General features: G+C 42.5%; 1 protein-coding gene across 1 annotated transcript in view; it reads right to left on the bottom strand.

Moving 5' to 3' along the window:
• Positions 1 to 20,355, bottom strand: part of RGS6 (regulator of G protein signaling 6) — a 1,185,454-nt gene that overhangs the window by 282,146 nt on the left and 882,953 nt on the right. The window contains exon 13 of the mRNA XM_086937058.1: positions 8,415 to 8,525. Coding sequence (XP_086793184.1) covers positions 8,415 to 8,525 — 111 coding nt within the window. The remainder of the gene's footprint in view (positions 1 to 8,414; positions 8,526 to 20,355) is intronic.

Below are 20,355 nucleotides of genomic sequence, written 5' to 3'. Positions count from 1 at the left end.
TACAGCCAAATTACAGAAAAAACTCCAACGCATCCAAAACGCATCAGTGAGACTCATTTTGGACATCCCCCGCCAAGATCACATTTCCGGCCTTCTAAAAGACCTCCACTGGCTTCCCGTCAACAAGAGAATATTTATTTATTTATTTAAACACTTGTTAAGCGCAGGAGAGGCCCGTGGGCATCTTGGCGCTAAGTATTTGCTGAATCTGCCTTAGAGAAGGATGTAATTATTGATCAAATAGCCACGTTTTAAGATGCTTTCGGAAAGACCACAGAGAGGGGCTGCTCTTTATAGATAGTGGCAAAGTATTCCAGAGCTTGGGTGCTGAAACGAGAAATCTTCTGTCGCCCCATGAAACCAGTTTGGTACGGGGTATTTCCAGCTGGAGGAGGTCAGCAGACCTCAGGGATCTGGTGGGCCGATAGGGGACAAGTTGTTGCGTAAGAAAGGCTGGTCCCTGGTTATGCAACGCCTTATAAACAATACACAAAGCTTTGAATTTAGATCTGTTTCTGATGGAAAGCCAGTGAAGTTCTCTGATGACTGATTGAAACTTGGGGATATCACCCAGCAGTCTGGCAGCCGCATTTTGGATGGTTTGCAGCTTATTGAGAACTTTTTCTTGGGAATTCAGAACTAGGGCATTACAATAGTCCAAGGTGGACAGGACCAAGGACGTGATCAGGGTTTTACCAGCAGAGACAGGAAGGAAGGGGAGGATTTTTTAAATGATTCGTAGCTTAAAAAAAGCAGAGGAGGCAATCTGATTTGCATGGGGGAGAAACGTGAGACGATCGTCAAACATGACACCTAAATTCCTCACTTTGCTGACAGGGATGGGGGGAGGACCCATAGACTGTGGCCACCAGCGAGAGGACCATGCTGGGGTTAAGCTTCCAAAGATGACCACCTCGGACTTATCCGAGTTCAATTTGAGGCAGTTGGATGCCATCCAATTCCCTATGGCCTGCATGCCCAGATTGAAATTATCGGCGATTTTTTGGCCGTCATTTTTGATGGCCAAAACCAACTGAGTGTCGTCGGCGTAAGATGTAAGGCTCATCTCATGGGCACGAATGGTTTTGGCAAGGTCCGACACATATATGTTAAAGAGTGTCGGACTCAGGGATGAGCCTTGAGGTACACCGCACGGCAAGGACAGTGTGGTGGACTGAAAAGGCCCTATGGCGACTACCTGAGTTCTCTCGGCAAGGAAGGAAGCCAGGAGAGTCCTAGCCTCACCTGGCTTCCGTCTCCTCACCCATGCACACAAGGCCCTCTACAAACTGGGACCCCAATGCCTCAAGAATCGACTATCCTTCTACACTCCCACCCGCCAACTAAGATCCTCCAATCAAGGCCTCGCCGCAGTTCCGCGTATCCAAAGATCCACCATGGGAGGTAGATCCTTTTCCCACTTGGCGGCCAAGACCTGGAACTCACTCCCCACTCGCTTCCGCCTTACACAGAACCCCATCTCCTTCAGAAAAGAACTTAAAACCTGGCTATTCGATAAATAATGAACCCCTCCCCAAGCGCCTTGAGACCCTCTGGGTGAGTAGTGCGCTATATAAATTCTTGAACTTGAACTTGAACTTGAGTCTGCTGTTCCTTTCTAAAGCTATTAACTAATAACCTGTTCAAAGAGGGCTTCATATCCTACCTCAGGTATTTCTGAGCAGTCAGTTACTGACCTTGGAAACATAAATATCTAAACTGGTCACAACAGAGATTAGTATTTAACACGAACATACAGAGGCATCTGGCTTAGTGAGTTCTCTATACTTATTTCGATAGCTTTATTTAGGATATTTATAAAATACATTAATTGAAACATTTTCCCAGTTGCCAAAATGTTGGCAAATATCTGGTGCTGATCCAAAGTGAAACACACAGAACAATTCACAACACTGTCTATGCTAATGTTCTTCTACAGAAGGAAGGAGAGGAAATATAACTTTACGTCTCTATATTTAATATAATGAGCCGGCAATAAATATATAAAAAATCTTTAATTTTTGCAAAGACGACTCATGCTTCTTTTACTCCCCACTGTCATGAAGATGTGTTTAGTTTCAGTGCAGTGTTATAGTTTAATTTATGTTGTCAGCTACTTTTTTTCTATTTAGAATACTTGACAATAATTATCTACCTAAAACGTTGCTCTATTTAGAATTTATATTTTAAGCTCTCTCTGTAATGTTTTTACTCAGCTCTAGTTGGACGGTGTATTACCATTTAGACTTGATGTCAAGTGGAATTGTACATGTAAATACATACCTAAATAAATAAATACCTTAGAATAACCTACACTTCTACTTCTTCTAAAGGAGCCTAGTCATCACCAAATAAACCTGCCTTTAACTAAATTTTCTTATTGCACTCTAGTTGTGACATCACTAGTCACCTGTAATAGGAAATTGGTGTAGCTACTTAATTGTAATGCATGTTTACAGTTGAGTTGCAACATCCCAAAGATTGACAGTTGATTGTATGCAAGACAGGTTTGGCTTTAAAATATAGAGAGTTCTTTTTACAGACAGAAAGACAGTAAGTATTTTATTAACATAATGTAAATTTAGTCAAACATTATAGTCAAGCTATCTAATAGACATTTCAAATAAACAATACGAGTCCACATTTTTACTCGCTTTCAGAGGAAGTGAAGGAGCTCTATATATCACCCATGTCCTGGAGCACCTGAAAACAGTGCATCACAGTAGGAAGTATGATCAACTTAACAAGGTTACAATATACATTCCTATTGCTCATGTTGTTTTGTTTTGGCTTATTTAATCGGTGTTGTGCTGCTCTTTCAATTTATATATATTTTTTAAATAATTTTGAGGCTGAATCCTAAATGCATTTATTACAAAATGAATTCCTGCACACATATGTTGAACACAATGTTTTTGGGAATTTCTAGTATCCCTTCATGAGGGAGTTGTAGCTATAAACAAAGCAACATAACAATTACAACTATGGATTTATGTACAAAAATCATGTTACAGAAATAACTAAAGTCGATTTAGTCCTTCTCATTATGCGTAAGAGAGTACGACACCCTTATGTTCTGCAAATTATAGGGCCATATTATCAAGCCCCAGCGATAATTATCGCTAAGCGCACTTAGCGCTAGGATAATTATCGCCGGGTAGCGTGGACTTTTATCACTGAGATAGTGTGCTATTAGCAACGCTTATCTCAGAAGTGATAAAAATCCTTGCGCTAACTGCCAAATGAGAGATTATCGCTGGAAAACGAACGATAATCTCTCAAAGTTTGGCGCTAGCTTGATGATAGGGGCTCACAAACTTAGCCATGATATCCACCTTCCACAGGATATCATGGCTAAGTCAGGAAAATACCAGGTGTAAAAAAAGCAGCGCTAACCGCGGTTAGCGCTGCTTTTTTTATCACTAACAGGGTTAGCGATATCTTTGATAATAGGAGAAATGTCGCTTAACAACATTTCTCCTATTATTTTTCTCTGGAACGCCTCCTTTGCATCTCATTAGAGATGCATGGGGAAGCGTAGAGAAAAAGGGTGCTAACATGCGAATTTGCGTGTTAGCACCTTGTTGCTGATAGGGAGATAACTTTATCTCCACTTTCTTGGCTTTTAAAGCCAAAAAAGCAGAGATAAATCCCTTGATAATATGCCCCTAAGGCTTGTTGCTATCCACATTTAACATTGTGGTTGAAACTAAAGAACCGGGGTCGGATTTAGAATTTGGAGGATGCAAGACGTCTGCCAACAAGCAGAAGATATCCAGTCTACCCTACTTAGATTGTATCTATACACTGAAATAGGGCTCTTTTTGTGCATCTGGCCCAAATGCCCATATCTATAAATCAACACACGAATGTCTTTTTCCATCTTCCCTTCGCCAGTATCTTTTTTTCACATTATTTCCTATTGGGAATCCTTTTATGGAGGTATTGGTATGCCAATAAACCATATCCATTGGCAATGAAACTATGCAACAGTGGAGAAACAAAATATGCAGGTTGAGATGCTAAATTACACATCAATGGAACACCATTTGAATTGCAATTATATGGTCTCCCTTTCCATCAGGAAAAGCTTGGAAGCCCATGAGAGTACACTGCATACTTATGAAACCTTAAAAAGAGAGGCATCATATGTGTGATTCTTATTACGGGAAACATCCTTTACAACAAAACTTTTACAACACAGTGCTATTACAATGCAGGTTTTACAACGAAAACCATTACAACGCATTGCCCTGGGGGGCGCTCTAGGATAGGGAATAGATTTAATTTACTATCCAACACCTTCCCTAGTGTCCACAGGGACTGGGGTTGGAATAGTAAATTAAACTATTCACTATCCAGCACCCCAAAGCACTATGCGTTGTAAAGGTTTGCGTTGTAAAACTGGCGTTGTAACAGCATGCATGGTAAAAGCATGCGTTGTAACGTCATACATCCTCTTATTACTCTCTTCAAATAACTGCAGCTTTGAGAAGAATCGGTCATGTGACTATGAATTTGTGTTACTAGTGAAAAAAAAATCACCATAAGCCTCTTACTCAAACGGGCTATGCAGACACGCTGGGTAACAGTGTAACCTAGCTAAATCGTGTATTGCTCCAGTCAAAAGTGGGCGGCTAGTTAACTTTCTTAAAATGTCTGGCATAGCATTGCACTAAGTGTAAATATTTTAATAACTTTTGATCAGTTATAGTTAGAAACGTTTTTGAAAGAAGTCTAAAAATTGTGCAGCAGATGGGTTATGTTCATGTCGCCTCCGCTTGGTGATATTTTAAAAGTTTCACAAAACTTGAAATCTATGATATGTTTGTCTGAGTTCAAGGAAACACTAGATTTCAGCAAAAAGTTGGGTTTTTAAAACTCACTGTCTCTGTATTATCATTATGTGGCTCTGAATGCTGCAGTATGTTCTCTCACACTCTCTTTGTTTCACATGCTGAGGCGGTGGCGTTGGTCTACAATGTGAACTTCAATGGTTATTTTTTAACTCTTGTTTTGTTCTCTTCCATATTTCATCTTTTGAATTTCACTTTGATATCTTCACAACTCCTGTGCAATCAGCTTTGTTTATCATTCAGAAACCTCTAGCCTCCTTTTTGTCTTTTTTTGATGACACTGCATCAATGTTCCCCACAGGTCCATATGCCTAACCTCTGTTCCTTTTGGGAGACTACAATTTCCACCAATCAGACAATCTGTCTATGATGCTTCTTCCCAATCCTAGTGAACCCTTTAATCTGATTTTCTGAAGTCACCTCCGCGAACATTTTGGATGGCATTTTCGATCTTATTTATTTTCCTTCCACTGTAAAACCTTCCCAATCTGGTTCTACTTTTTATCCTCATCTTGTGTCTTTATTACTCTAACACCCATTACACTTTCTGTATACCATTCCTTCCCCCTCACTTCTTGTATTAGAATTTCTAGCATGTCTCTCCAGCTCAGGTGGCAGCTGCTGCTCCTAATATGACCTAATTCTACTTGATGAGTTTTCTGCCATTTTCTTAATACTGCTTCTTCTTTTCTTCCTGGTTCAGAGTTCTAGAGTCTCTTGCCCACTGAAGGCTTTTAAATCCACTCGAAGCCTCCCCAGACTTGGGCTGCGAGTTATCTTCATAAGGTCCTTCTGTGCATCATTTTGAAAGCCTGTGGCACAAGCATCAGACAGATGAGCACTTGTGTCACTTTTCATCCATTAAAAGCAGGTACACACCCAGATGAAAACAGAAAAATAATCTTTTAATCAAAGGCATATTTTGGATCAGACTTGTGATACCTCTTGATTATTTTCAACCTGCAATAGTTTGCTTTCCTCTCCTGGTCCTGACTCCTCTCTTTCCTCTAATAGCTCTGCTAAAGATTTTGAGGCTTACTTTAAAGCTAAGGTCCCAAATATTTGTGTCTGATTTCCCTCTTCTTACATTTCTTTAACCCTCATTGATGTTGTAGCTCCCAACCCACATTCACATCTGTTTCTGATATCTCTGCTTTGCCTTGTCCAAATTCTTTTTTTCCTTTTTCTGAGTCCAACATCATGTCCATTCTCCGGATAACATAACCTACTGATTCCCCCACAAATCTCTTCCATCTACTCTGGCTAAACCTCTTTTTTGTTCTCTTGGCCAGACTTATTCTTGTTATTTTTTTGTTTCTCTTGCCTCTAGTTACTTTTTATCTCATTTATAAATAGATATTATTCTTCCTCTGTTAAACAAATCTACTTTTACCCAAACGATCTTTCTAATTCCAGACCTATTTCTTCACTGCCCTTACTTAAAAATTTGTTTTAAGCTTATTGCCTCCTCTCAACTTTTAACCTTTCTTCATGATCACAAACTTATGTCACTTGTAAAATCTGGTATTCTGGTCATTCCTCTGAAACTGCTTTACTTTCAGTTAGTATTTTCTTCACTCTTCACAATAAACTATCATCTATTTTTATCCTTCTGAGCCGTTGTTTTGCTTTCGGCATGGTGGATGATCATTGGGTTCTTTCTGCTCATTCATCTTTGGGTATTAGGGGCTTTGCCATTTCCTGGTTCGCTTTCAATCTTTCCGGTTGTTTCTTTTCATTTTCATGTGCTGGTACTGCTGCCACATTCTACCCACTTTACTTCATGGCTCCTTGGGAATCAGTTCTAGGCACCCTCTTTTTTCTTTATATACTGTTTCTCTATTTCACATTGTCTAGGCCTATGCTCTGACTGTCATTTTTTTTCGAACAATTCTCAATTTGTCTTTTCCTTTTCTGTTTCTCTTCAAGAAATGAGTCTCAAGTAGCAGCAACTGATTCTTGGATGACTTCTCACTGTCTTGAGTTGAATGCTACTAAGACGGTGTTCCTTTTCCTTCTGACCCACTCAACTTGCCCTTTTTCCCCTCTTGTGAACTTCCCACCTATTCCATTCTTTAAACCTCCTTTGCTCGAAACCTGTGTTATTTGATTTGTCCTCAGACTTTGCTCTTTAGATGCTCCAGCTCTTAAAGAAATAGCTTTTTCCATGTGTCAAAAATGTGTAAAAATTCAACAATTTATCCCCTTTTCATCTTTAAGATTATTTCGTCAAATGCTGGTGTCTTCTAGCCCTTACTATAGTGCATCTCTGGTCATGGGTCTGCCAAAATACATCATACAGTACAAATAGAATACTTCTCTTTGGTTTATCTTTTCCCATCCCCCTTACTCACCTCTCCCTTCCAACATGATTCAGCTCATATGGCTTCAGTTCTTCCTACATTGCACATCTTGTTTCTTTTGCATTGTCATTACATGTTGCCATCATTTGCTGCCTCCTTATCACTCTTCCATGATTTCTCCATATGTTCTTAGTCAAACCTTAGATTCTGCTTCGCAATGTATTAGCCACACCTCATCCTCCTTGTGCCTTGTCTTGTTTCTGGCACCTCGTCTTAGGCACCAACTTCAGGTATCAATAGGTTTTGCTTCTTCATTACAAAGTCCTTTTAAAGTGTCATTTGATAATTTTTTGCTACTGGACTTTGCCTGACTATTGCCATGATTATCCCATACATTGTCTTTTCACTGTTATCACGTTAACACCTTCAGTGCTCATGACGGCTCTCTACCGTCATGAGTCACAGTAGACTCATGACGTCCGTGAGCTGTCAGAACGTTGCCGCTCCGCCCACGCGCTGTTAATTCCCCGCCTGTGTGGGAGAATTAATCAGTGGGCGGAGTTCTGACGGCTCCCGGCCGTCATGAGCACACAACCAACGTGATTTATGACGGCCGGGAGCCGTTATAAGTACCTGAGCGCCACGCCCAACCCCGCCCACCCTCGCATCGCGGTGGAATTCGCGCCGCGGCGAAGGGGCTAAGCTCTTTGAAATGTTGAGAGCTCCACAGAAGAGAATGAGGTAGCTCCGGGCTTATAACGGCTGGTGTGAGCCTGGAGCTCCACAATTCCAATGTTTTCTTCACCTTTCTCCTTTTTTAATTTAGAACATTCTACCCTTAGTGGTTAAATGTTCGAATAACCTTATAGTCCTTTTGCTGAGAGCTACACTGGTTGCTAAAGGCCCTCTCTCTTTATAGGCTCTCGCCTGTGGCTCAGGCCTATACCCTTGATTTAAGACCTTTAACAGCCAGTAAAGCCATAGAAGTAGGCTATAAGGCTACAAAATACCATACCATAGTAATACAAATCTTTAGTACGAATGTTGAAAATATGTTTGCCAATCATTGGCGTCAGTCTTCTAGATTTTTTGCCATATGAATAGCTTGCTGCAGGGTCATATGATTGCAAAGGCCATATTTCTAGTGTTGTAATCACTAAACGTGATACCTGTGCCAAATCTGGGATGGTGTAAGACAATCCCTTCCTTTGTTCTGCGCCCACAGTAGTGTCAACAACGACATTCAAAGTCTTACCCCATTTCTAAGTCCCAGAGTGTCGTGTCATCGGTTATCCATGGATTGGAAGGATCTGCCGGGCTCAGGAAGGGGTCAAACTCTAAATATTGTTCCGAGAATGCAATAAAGCTGCAAAATCAAAGAAAAAGAATATTAGGATAATTCAAGGGTTTCATGATCAATTAACAGAAATTAAAACAGTCTGCTCCCACAGATTTATTATACATTCGGACTTGCTTCCTCCTATGAGAATAAAAGTACTTTTTGTCCCAGAAGGCACATTTAATATGTCAAGAACTACTGGTCTAAGTCTTACATATTCAAAATGCATGAGAAAGACAAAATTCACTACAGATTTTTTTGTATCATTAAAATACATCCTAACTTCCACTTTTGCAAAACAACAGTATTTTTCTCTTGTCCCTTCTAGTAGTCCCTTTATTAGGGGTTTCAAATGTTACTTTGTTAAAATGATAAATATTTACTTATACTCTAATTTGTAGGAATTTGAGACAAGAAGGTTCACCATAAATTAGTGGATGTTCTTTCTGAACACTTCACTGCTCCCCACCACATTTATAGGTCAGTAAAACCACCTCATTTATAGGTCAATAAAACTTGGTTTTCTAGATGACTGAGCCACTGCCTGCTCTGTAGTGGGAAACCCTTGTACGGGTCCAACACGGACCGGAATGTCGTTGGAAGGCTTGTCCTACATAAGACAGCTCCTCTGACACCAGTCATTATGCTGGGGCTGACAGTGAGAGGATGGTGGTCCCATCCCTAAACACATTCCCTGTCACACTGCAATTTACAGCTTCTGGGGGAGATTAGATACTTTGTTCCTAAAGACATATCCCTGCCCTTGGATCTGTATTTGAATCATTCATCGGGGACGCGCTGCCCATTACCCCCATGGCATGTGGCAGACTTTCCATCTCTGTTTTAAGGCCAAAAGTTGCTCTTGTCCTGAGTTGGGAGACACTGGAACAGCATCATTAAATGTTGTTTTCTGGGGGACTATGGTACTGCCTCTGTTACCCACGCCAGCAAGCCCACTAAATTCTCAAATGTCCTCCTAATCTTTCACTCCCTTTACGGATTATTGGAAAAACACAAAGATGTAAGAAAGCTATGGTTCCATAGCAAAACCTAAACACCTCTGAAATGTGGCAGGTATAGCATGCTATGCAAACCATAACTCACCCCCCAGACAAGGCACTCCTCATGGCCTAACAAAACTGATGACATCTCAATTTGCATCATCGCCGACAGAATCCCAGATGACATCATGATCATTGATGTCGCTGACGAGATCACATATGCGACCAGCAGTTATATCATTGATCACATCAGTGTATGAGCAAGAAGAATCTGTGATGCAATGTGTGTGTTTTTGATTTCCTTATAACTTTGAAACAGTTTGATGAATGTAAGTTGAATACAAGCCAAGATGGGGCAGTTCCTTCAAGGTGGGGCAGAGTGAGGAGGCAAAAAGGTTTTCAAATGCTAATATCTTTGGTGCTGTTCGACAAATCCCCATTCACTCCGGAGCCTCAAGTTTCACGTTGTTCCCATTAGATCGGTCAGTGGTGAATAGAAGCAAAGTAGAAGGGGTGTCATCAAAGCGGTGATTTACTAATAAGGCTGGTGCTGTTTGATGGATCTGCATGAAAGTTGAGATTCCAGAAATGATATGCAGATTCTACGAAAGATGTCCTGCATCCAGAATCCACCACCCCCTGAGTCAAGAGGTCACTGCATGTATGCGCACAGTGGGCTCAGCGCGATGGGACTGGGTGTTTCAGTGCATCAATGCACACCAATCTCACCTTGGGAAGGTGGTAACAAAATCTTGCAATAGCTTGAATCAAAAGTACATAGACAGAGTCATTCCATATAAGTTATAGACGTGCTACGGTCTCAGCAATACAACATGCCACTTACTACTACATACGCCACACATCTAAGGAACGTCACCAAGGAGTTATTGAAGAACTCACAAGAATTCTGGAAATACCAGTATCAGAACAAAATGAAAGTGATCTGCTGCAAAGATCAGCGTATCCTTTATTTATATATTTCATGATTTGCCTATGAGCGATTTAAAATACATTGGAAGCACCATTTTTAAATTAAGAAAACACAGACTTCAACTATTCTGTAGGACAATATTTTCATATTCGGACGCACCTTTTTATGGAGGAATCTTACGCGGTGAGTTCCATTGCTACCCATCCATCACATAGGTACAGTCGACTGCCCTATTAATCCACCCCTGAGGTACTATCGGAAGAGGTATTACACACAGGACAATTGCTTTACCCCGTTTAACTACAATAGCAATTCCTTGCTTGTGGAATAATCTTCTCTAGTTACTCATTAAATAAACAAAAATTGAGTTAGTTTGATGCCTCGTGCCACTTCGTGTCACTGCATGGGAACGGCGTTAACTAAATTGTTCCGGGTTAAGAACATTGTCTCTTTCATATTCGTCCTTACCAAAACCTTCCAAATTTCCTTGATGTTTCCATTGTAGGTTGAGCTCTGAACACCTTTTAGTTGGCACATTAAATCATACCATATGAAACAACCCTGGCAGATCTTCCTAGCAGCCCACTATGGAGCATACATGCTTTGATTCACTCCTGATGCTGTATGCTTTGAGTTTTCAATAAAGAAAGACATAAAAACCTTCTAGTTGCCCATACACTGATGGAGATGTCAGGGGGAAAACAGCATGGGAGTACTGTGTGTGTGAACAGCCATACAACATCTTCATTCACAAAACGGTCCTTTGTCTGCTGCAAACCTTTTTGCAGAATGCAACCACCTGCCAGGAACTCTTCGAATGAAGAACAAGTGGGGGGGGGGGGGTTGGGGGGGGGGGGGTGGAGAGGCTGCAAACAGCAACACTGTAGACAAGACTGGCTGATGTAAAAACTACAGCGTCCATTTACGTATCAATATTAAAAGCAATTTATCAGTTAAGCACAACACTTCCCGATGTATTGTTATAAGCATCTCTCTAATAAGAAAGGATTATTACCCAAAAACGTATTCGCTTGAAAAAGTGATTTTTGAAAATCTATGTCTAGATACCTGTAGCATACATATTGATTAATGAAAGTATATACAATAGGCACACAGAGTATTGTGTGAACACGCAGTGCTCAAAAATCGCAAAAGAAGCTCAGAAAGTGATCATTGTTGAAAAAGGAAAATGCCAGAAAAAATAGAGATGATTTCTTTTTACATGGAGTTTCCAAAAGGGGTCACTGGGCTAGTAGAGAGTCCGAGGAAGCATGCCCCCTCCCTGGCGAAAATTGAAAAAAAATAATTCTGTGCCGGTACCCAGGCCCAGGCCCATCCAGGGCGTAGGTGGTAAAATGACGACGGAGCCCCACACGTTTTGCACCAAGAAAAGTTTTCCAATCTTTAAAATGCGATAACTTGGGACCCATTGGGCCGACTTAGATGATCTTGAACTCATTGTACTCCTGGTGGTAGGCTCTAGCCACCAGGGTCAGGTTCCGCAGACATCCTCGACTCCTAAGCAGCGTAGTTCTCGGAGAGCTGGTTCTCCTGGCCCCCCTGTGTCAGCCTTCCTCCTGCCCTCCATCTCTAGGGGCAGAAGTCCAGGGCTTCCCCAGTGGAGAAGTGTGGCTCAGGGGTTAGAGGCAGCAGACCTGGAGCTTGAGTTTCGGCCCTGGACCAGGGTTCAATTCCCCGCCTCGGCGGGTCTTGGGCTCAATAATCCCACAGACTTGATAATTCTCGCTCTGGTGCCTTCTCGACTCACGAATTCACACTCTGCGACTCTGGGCAATAGCTTGCTTAATCTCCACATCAGCCCTTCGCGGCGGGATGCCTGGCTTTCGCCTTGTGGATACCCTTCCAGGGTTATCTCACAGGGGAATACCAGGACGGGTTCCCTAAGCAAGCGCGGAGATGCCCCAGGGTAAGTCCAGCGCTATATAAGTTTCATACATTTACATTTACATTTTACATTCCCCCAGCTGGTCCTCTGGGGCTGAAAGGGGGCCAACCTCACTGGCCCTGGGGAGACCCACTGGTCTTGGAGTCAACTGTGCAGATTCCGTAGTCCTTGTTGGGCATCAGGGGCTTCTTCCTTCCAGTCATCCATGATGACCCCAGGGTGCAGCAGTGAAACGCAGAGAGATCACCAGGCAAGCACGTCTTTCCCCTGTGCAAGAGTTTTTAAAGGGGAGAGGAAGGTTCCTGAAGACAGTCACCCCTGGCCAATCCTAAGGTGCCATGCCCTCTGTCCCAACCATCCTGCACAGCATGCCATGACAGTTCAGGATGTCATCATATGGGATTACTAGTCACATCTCCTCTGGTGGCCTAACCTTTGTCCCTTGCTGACATCACTGCCATGGTCTTCCTCACTATATTATGAGGGAGGAGCCCCTTTGTGTATTAGCTTCAGAAGTCCGGTCTCCCTCGTTCTGTGGTCTTAGGCAGGCCCATCCCTGGTACAGTGTGACAGCTGATCAATTGATGCAGATTCTTCCACCCCACCCCTTTCCTCCTCAAGAGTTGAGTGAAGTCCTGTTAATTGCTCCATTTGTTTGGGGACACAATTTTCTACCTGCTGCTGGAGAGAAATGTAATCAACCCGGCGCAGAAGGGTGACAAAAGGCCTGGGCTCTGATCCTGAACTGATCAGTGAAATATGACTATGCTCCATGACCCATAAATTGTAGAGATATATTTTTGGAACTTGCAGTCCAGCTCGAATTGCCAAGCCATGTCTTCCCTGGATCGGAAACAAGCTTCCGAGGACCGGTTTCTGCCATTCCAGCCGTCTTCAGCCAGGATAGCTTGACTCCAGTGGCAAAAGTGAGCAAGGGACTCACGTCTGAGCATACCCTGCCACACTTATGGCGGCCAAAAGCGGTACAAAAGACGGCTGGAATGCCAGAAATCGGTCCTCGGAAGCTTGTTTCTGGTCCAGGGAAGACATGGCTTGGCAGTTCGGGCTGGACTGTTCCCATGAGGCACAGTGTAGACTGATTTGCATATAGCCATGTCTGAACTGGGGTGGCAGAGTGGGCTAAAGAACGGTGATGGATTAAACCCAGATCTTTTGACTGGGTGTGAGTGTTTGATTGATTCAGATGCTCCGTCCATCACCACCCCTTTTTGTACCGCTTTTGGCCGCCATAAGTGTGGCAGGGTATGCTCAGACGTGAGTCCCTTGCTCACTTTTGCCACTGGATTCAAGCAAGCTGGGCTGTAGACGGCTGGAATGCCAGAAACCGGTCCTCGGAAGCTTGTTTCTGGTCCAGGGAAGACATGGCTTGGCAGTTCGGGCTGGACTGTTCCCATGAGGCACAGGGTCAGACTGATTTGCATATAGCCATGTCTGAACTGGGGTGGCAGAGGGGGCTAAAGAACGGTGATGGATTAAACCCAGATCTTTTGACTGGGTGTGAGTGTTTGATTGATTCAGATGCTCCGTCCATCACCACCCCCTTTTGTACCGCTTTTGGCCGCCATAAGTGTGGCAGGGTATGCTCAGACATGAGTCCCTTGCTCACTTTGCCACTGGATTCAAGCAAATTGGGCTGAAGACGGCTGGAATGCCAGAAACCGGTCCTCTGAAGCTTGTTTCCGGTCCAGGGAAGACATGGCTTGGCAGTTCGGGCTGGACTGTTCCCATGAGGCACAGGGTCAGACTGATTTGCATATGACCATGTCTGAACTGGGGTGGCAGAGTGGGCTAAAGAACGGTGATGGATTAAACCCAGATCTTTTGACTGGGTGTGAGTGTTTGATTGATTCAGATGCTCCGTCCATCACCACCCCCTTTTGCATCACTCTGTGCTAAGCAATCTTCCCTAGCCACTTGGAGGTGAACTCATAGCCCACATGTGCAGGACTGGTACACAAAACAATGGTATGTCCTAAGCATGGAAAATATTTCACTACGCAACAGTGGCATAGGGAAATCTTTCTCATGTACATTGCAACTGCTCCTGTAATTCTTTTAGTGGACTTTAGAGAATTCACTTGCCCAATGACTCTCAGGGCACTACAAATTGTGGAAACTGAAAATCTCTCATAATGAATTTATTAAGTGACACTTTAAGTGGCACAGTTATAACCATGTCCATTTACGTACATGTCTTTCCCATGTGCACGTGGTTTTCTCATCACCCTTTTGTTAAGGGGCATACCTTACGTGTCCAGAGAAGTGAGAGAAACTTCATGAAGCCACACTGGGAGAATGCTAATCCAGGAATGTATATTCTATTTTAAGCAGATGTTGCACAAGAACCATGTCGTGTAGTTCCTACAAATCTGCAGGATCTGTGCATTGTTCGGACAACATAAACTAAGGGACTGGTGCCTAGACTGATTCTGGACTCCCGCACAGGATATGTCAGGCTATAGACCAGCTAGCTCACAGTGCCACTATAAGGCCCCGAACATTACCAAGGAGCGAAAAGTTTCTGACAACCACTGAACATGACATTCCTTGACCCTTCAGGGATTGTGGAAACAGTGCAGTACTTTTCGCTCAGTCACTCGTGCTCACTTAGTCTCAGAGAGATACACAGAATAAACCTTGGGGACGTTGTCAATAAGCATTTATTGAACCAGCGTAATTCTAGTATAAAACATGTGTGCTGCGACAATCATCAGATAGAAACAAATGTAAAAGATTACAAGCACCAACAGAGTAAATAGGGTAGAGTTCTACCATAGTTCCAAAACAGTAAATATATAGAGGCATATAAATATGACAGTAACCAAGCCTACTCATACGATGCTAACCCTACCTAAGTGTTCCTAAGTGTACCTTGCATATATTTGGATGTAAAGCCAAGACTCCCCATAGGAAAGGGCCAACCCCATTACCTGATGGCAGAGAATGAAGATCCCCGTCCTGGTGACGAGTTGGACAGCCAGCAAGAGATGTCAGACCGCTGCTTCAGTGTGCAGGACCTCAGTGTCAGTGTAGAAGCGCCTCCTTTCCCTATCCAGTATAGGTGAGGTTCTTTCATACCAAAAAAGCTAGCCTCTGGGTTCTACCACAATCAATATGTTGTAAGTACGATTATATAAATCTGCCTAAATCAATAATTGCAACTATGCAAAGTAGGCCTGTCGCCCGAGGATGAATAGCGATGACTTGTGCACAGAGTATGTTAATCCTGTTATGTACGTCATGTCCAATGGATTAAGATGTGGTACTAGGAATCCTTATGAGTAATAGATGAGGGAATTTTCAAGGAAACCAATTGATATTTTATTCAGCACATAACTAGGTAAAATGTCAATGCTAGAACCGTTATGCAGAGCAAGGTTGGAAGAATGTAGGTAAAAGGTCACTTTGCTACTTGGGCCTATGTTAGGGAACATAACACATTTATGTGCAGGTTTCCTCATGCCCTGGATTTTCACATCACCCTTAAGTTAAGGTACAACTTTGATATTTCATGAATCCTGGCGAATACCAAGTCATGGGTATCTCTTGCAACATGCCATTACACAAGGCTTTTATAGCTTGCAGAACAGCGGAAAAAGCAGCCTTACGCTCCTGAAGGATACAAGTGAGATTCCAGTGTATGTAAAACACCCACGGCGACCTTTAACAACCTTGTCATGGTGATTTCTTGCTGGAGAGATACACAGCAGGGGGCCACAGTTTTACAAACCAAAAATGAAAAGGGGATAGGACATCTAAAGACAGAGGTTCATCTCTTAGGGCAAATGTTACTGCCTTACACAGGCAGCTGATGAGCACTCACAGCACAGACAGCAATGCAATGATCAGACATCTAATGAAAAGAATTATTGCTCCTTATACGTCGATAACAGCTGCTCATGGAGGTCTGGAGGGAAGCAACATGGTGGACGGGGAGTTAAGCAACATGAATGAAAGACAGCAACATGGACTGGGGAGTAAGGTGCGCAGGGGGCATTAGAAGTACACAGAGGTAAGAGACCATAACACCAGTGGGGTGAGAAGCCCATGGGTGAGAGAAAGCAACTTAGAGGGGCAGAAAAGCACACAGGGAAGAGAGCTGGAAACCACATGCTCTCTCATGAAGTGCTCAATCAAAAATAAAAAAGTAGTTCCATAAAAGTAAGCAGTGGAAGCACAGAAGCTAGCCAATCACAGAGAGAGGCAAACATAAGACACAAGATTGACAAGCTAGGACACCAAATAGAAGCAGGCAAATGAGAGTCTCTGGAAAGCCAACCAATGGTAAAGAGTAGGCAATATTGTCTTTGTTATCCAAATTGCTTCATAAGCACAACAAGCATTTGTGGTCATTTTTTCACCCCAGGCAAATTATTATTTCTAAGTGGGTCATCCCCTTTCATGCTCGCCCTTTTTGGAATATTCCTCATGTATGCTCAAATGGGTTATTCTCTCATTTGGATATAAGTCTAACATCATGCAAAGGAGGGGATGCATTTTCTCCAGCGCAGACTCTATAGTGATTGAGCCTCAATATGGTCAAAAAGTCCCTTGGGGAAGCGCTAGTTGTGCATCATCGAATAGTGGAGTACATTTAGTGCAACTCTCTGAATGACCATTAAGAAAGGGCAGGGATGGCATTGGCACCTTCCTCAAAGAAGGCCAGAGTGCCCTGTGCAGACACCAACAGTACAGCAGCAGCCGGCTGGCCGGCTTGTCAGTATCTGTTTATAGACACACGAGGCTACCACCCGTCAGAGACGCTCAAAAGTATTGCACAGGGGCATTTGCAGCCGTCCTCCCAGCACCTCTAGCACTACATGGCATCTCTTTATATTTACGAATATTTTTAAAGAGGTCGTTCAGTAAGCGATGTCACAATGGATGTTAAAACATCATCAAAGAAACATTCTCACTATAGTTGGTTTCATTTCATTTCAAAATAGCTTTATTCGATTTTGGATACAGAATCATAAAAGCACAAAATCACATTCCAATTAAAAACAATGGATAAAATCTTTAAAAGGATTTCATTATTACAATGGTTAAAAATAGCAGTTATGTCCTATCGCAAATTCAATTGAAAATAAAAACATAAATACTAAAGTGCATTGGGCGTTACATGGGCTTTCTGAGGGCTATAATGGTCTTCAAATAGGATGCCACTGCCTTTATCTCGAAGATAGTCTCTAGTTGCTTCAGTTTGTAGTACGCATCTCGGCATCCTCTAATACCCCATTTAATAAATATAGGTTTTAGAAATTGTTTCCTAGGGGCCAAATAAAAATGACAAAAAAGGATAGAGTGAATGTTCGATTGGTTTGAAGATCCGTCACAGGGACACTTTTCCAACTGTTTAGCCCAGTCATTACATTTAGGGAATGTTATCAAACGGAAGAATGTGTCAGCCCGAAACCTGGTTAATAACATTCTGGAATAAGGACTGCTCTCAATAGTTAAATAGAGTTTCATTCCTTCCTGTTGAATGGGTACGTCGTTTACTTTATTCATGTTTTTTCTTTCTCGCTCAACCACCTTTTATTGGCCAGATGTTCCATTATAGTTTTTTTCAGGGTGCGCTTAGAGATGGTTTCCAGGCACGACGGATCTTTAAAATATTCTTTGTGGCCAATATACTCACGTGGTTCAGCCATTTAATACTTTGTGCTCCCTCTAGGTTTAAGCAGTCCAAAACAATTTCCCTGTTCAATGATGTTTCCGGGGTGGTCCAAATTTTATGCCACAAAAGAAGGGGACTGGCTTTAATCATGTCCTCTATATAGGAAAGCCCCAATTCTCTATGGCTAAAGAAAATAGATAATGATTTTGGGGTAGCAAGCAGATACCTTATAAAATTATTTTCAGCCAGTTGTATCCGCTTGGTATTTGTAAAACCCCAGATTCCGGCGCCATAGATACTAGTAGAAACACATCTAGCCTTGTAAATTTGTGTAAGTTCTTTGGCCGGACGGCCACCGAGTTTCCTTGAAAAGTTTGTTAATGCTCCGGTGGCTCTACTGAAAGCCAGGTTTCTAGCATGGACCGCCTTAGCCCAATTTCCTTTGTTGTCGAAAGTTACTCCCAAGTAACAAAAAGTGGCAGTATTATGTATCTTTTTCTGGTTTAAAAAGATTGTTTTGGTGATTTGTAGCAATGCAGTGCTTGCTTGCGAGAACCTTTTGTTTCTGTACTCTAGCGGGCCCTTTGAGAAAATATCATGTCCTCCTTCTGGGTCCATAATCTTGTGATGTCTGAGCTCTATAATAGAGAACTCCACCCACCAAAGGCAACTTTTCTTCCCTCACCTCAGTCCTTATTAGAACATTGGAATGATGAGTGGTCCTCTGAAGGCAAAGGAATGGCTCAGGGCCAATAATGTCTGGGATAGAGACTCTTCTGTGACAACATTACAATATTTGTTTTACTGTTTCAAACATTTAAATGTTCTACCGTCAATGGGTGGAATGTTTTAATAGCCTTATAGCCTTTTTGCCTCTGGATGCCACTGATTGTTAAGGGCCCTCTCCCTTGTTATATGCCCTCGTCTGCAGCTCAGGCTTATAAGGCTACATTGCTGCCTCCTGAAGGAGTCTCATGCTGTCATGTATCAAACTCAAAATGTCCTTAAATCAATATTATTCTTATGGGATTTGTGAAAGCAATTTGAATCTTAGGTGTATTTTCTCTTGGGAGAACTAAAACACATTTTCAGAACCACGTGATAGCATAACTAGGGCCTTATGTAGAGATTGGTGAATGGAATTTTCGTCCACCATACTAAATCAGACCGTAGGATTTAGCCATTGGGGATGGAGTTTACTTCATTAGAATGGGAAGACAATATCTCTACCATCCCCAGAGACCTTCGCCTGCCAAATTTAGAGTTGTCCACCGGCCCTGTTGACAACTCTCTACATTGTCAGGAACCGCAGTTATGGCGGATCCTGTTAATATAGATACATTTTGATGGATGGTACAGTCAGCCATGACGGCTGGCTACTAAGTTTTTGTTTTTCAGAAACAAACTCTGTAAGTTGGAGTTGGTTATTGAAAAACAAACAACTAATGGCACCCACATGCTCAGAGTTTTCTCCCAGAGTGTGGGTTTATTCTTTTTTTATCAGTGTCTCTTACTCCACCTGGTGGTGATGGACAGTAAAAAAAGGACTTTACACCATCCAACCTAAATAGGGCAGAGGCTGTAAAGTCCTTCCTCCCAAGGCTCATGTCCCCTCGTGTTGTGGGAGGAAGTATTCAGTCAATGGACGCAACAAGGGACTTGTCTCTAAGATTCTAAATGAGGCACATGAACAGGATGGTTTATCAGGCGCCCTGTTGCATTTCCAAACGAGTAAACCCTGTCCGCCAATCTCTAAAACAAGTGTCTCAAATAGTTGCGTAGCGATGGGTCGGTGCGGTCCTTCCCAGGCAACACAAGTTTTGGGGGCTGCGGCCTTACGCCATCCCCCCAACTCATACCTGTGGTCATCGCAGGGCAGCAGACACACAGGAATTGCCAGTATCCCCCCTTGCTCTTACATGCAAGCCAAAGGTCTAGCTATGCCACTGGTCTCCAACCAGTCAATTGCAAGGTACCAGTAGCTCGCAAAAACCTTCAGAGTAGCTACCAGCCTTGAGTTCATTTTTAACTAAGAACTACAATATATAAGTAAAGCTTTTTCCTTTTAAACTTAAGGAACAGTTGTGTTTATTTATACATTATCAGGCCCCAGATAGCAGAGCCTGATAATGAGCAGTGCTCCACTTAGATTTATGACCCATGTGTGTCACAGAGGTTCAGAACTGGAGCACTAAGGTATTTAACTGTTAAATTAAAGTCATTCACAACTCAATATTTGAGCATGAGAATAAAATGAGTTTTCTGAATACTTTTAAATGAGTGAAAAGTAAAATGAAGAGTTACCCTAATGATTAAGTTAACTCTTCATTTTAATTGTCTCCCTTTTCAAAGCATTTACAAACCACAGGCATCTTGCT

This window comes from Lissotriton vulgaris, chromosome 9 (assembly GCF_964263255.1).
Source record: "Lissotriton vulgaris chromosome 9, aLisVul1.2, whole genome shotgun sequence".
Taxonomy (NCBI): Eukaryota; Metazoa; Chordata; class Amphibia; order Caudata; family Salamandridae; genus Lissotriton; species Lissotriton vulgaris.
Note: the sequence above shows the minus strand (reverse complement) of the source record. Positions and strands in the feature narration are given on the sequence as shown.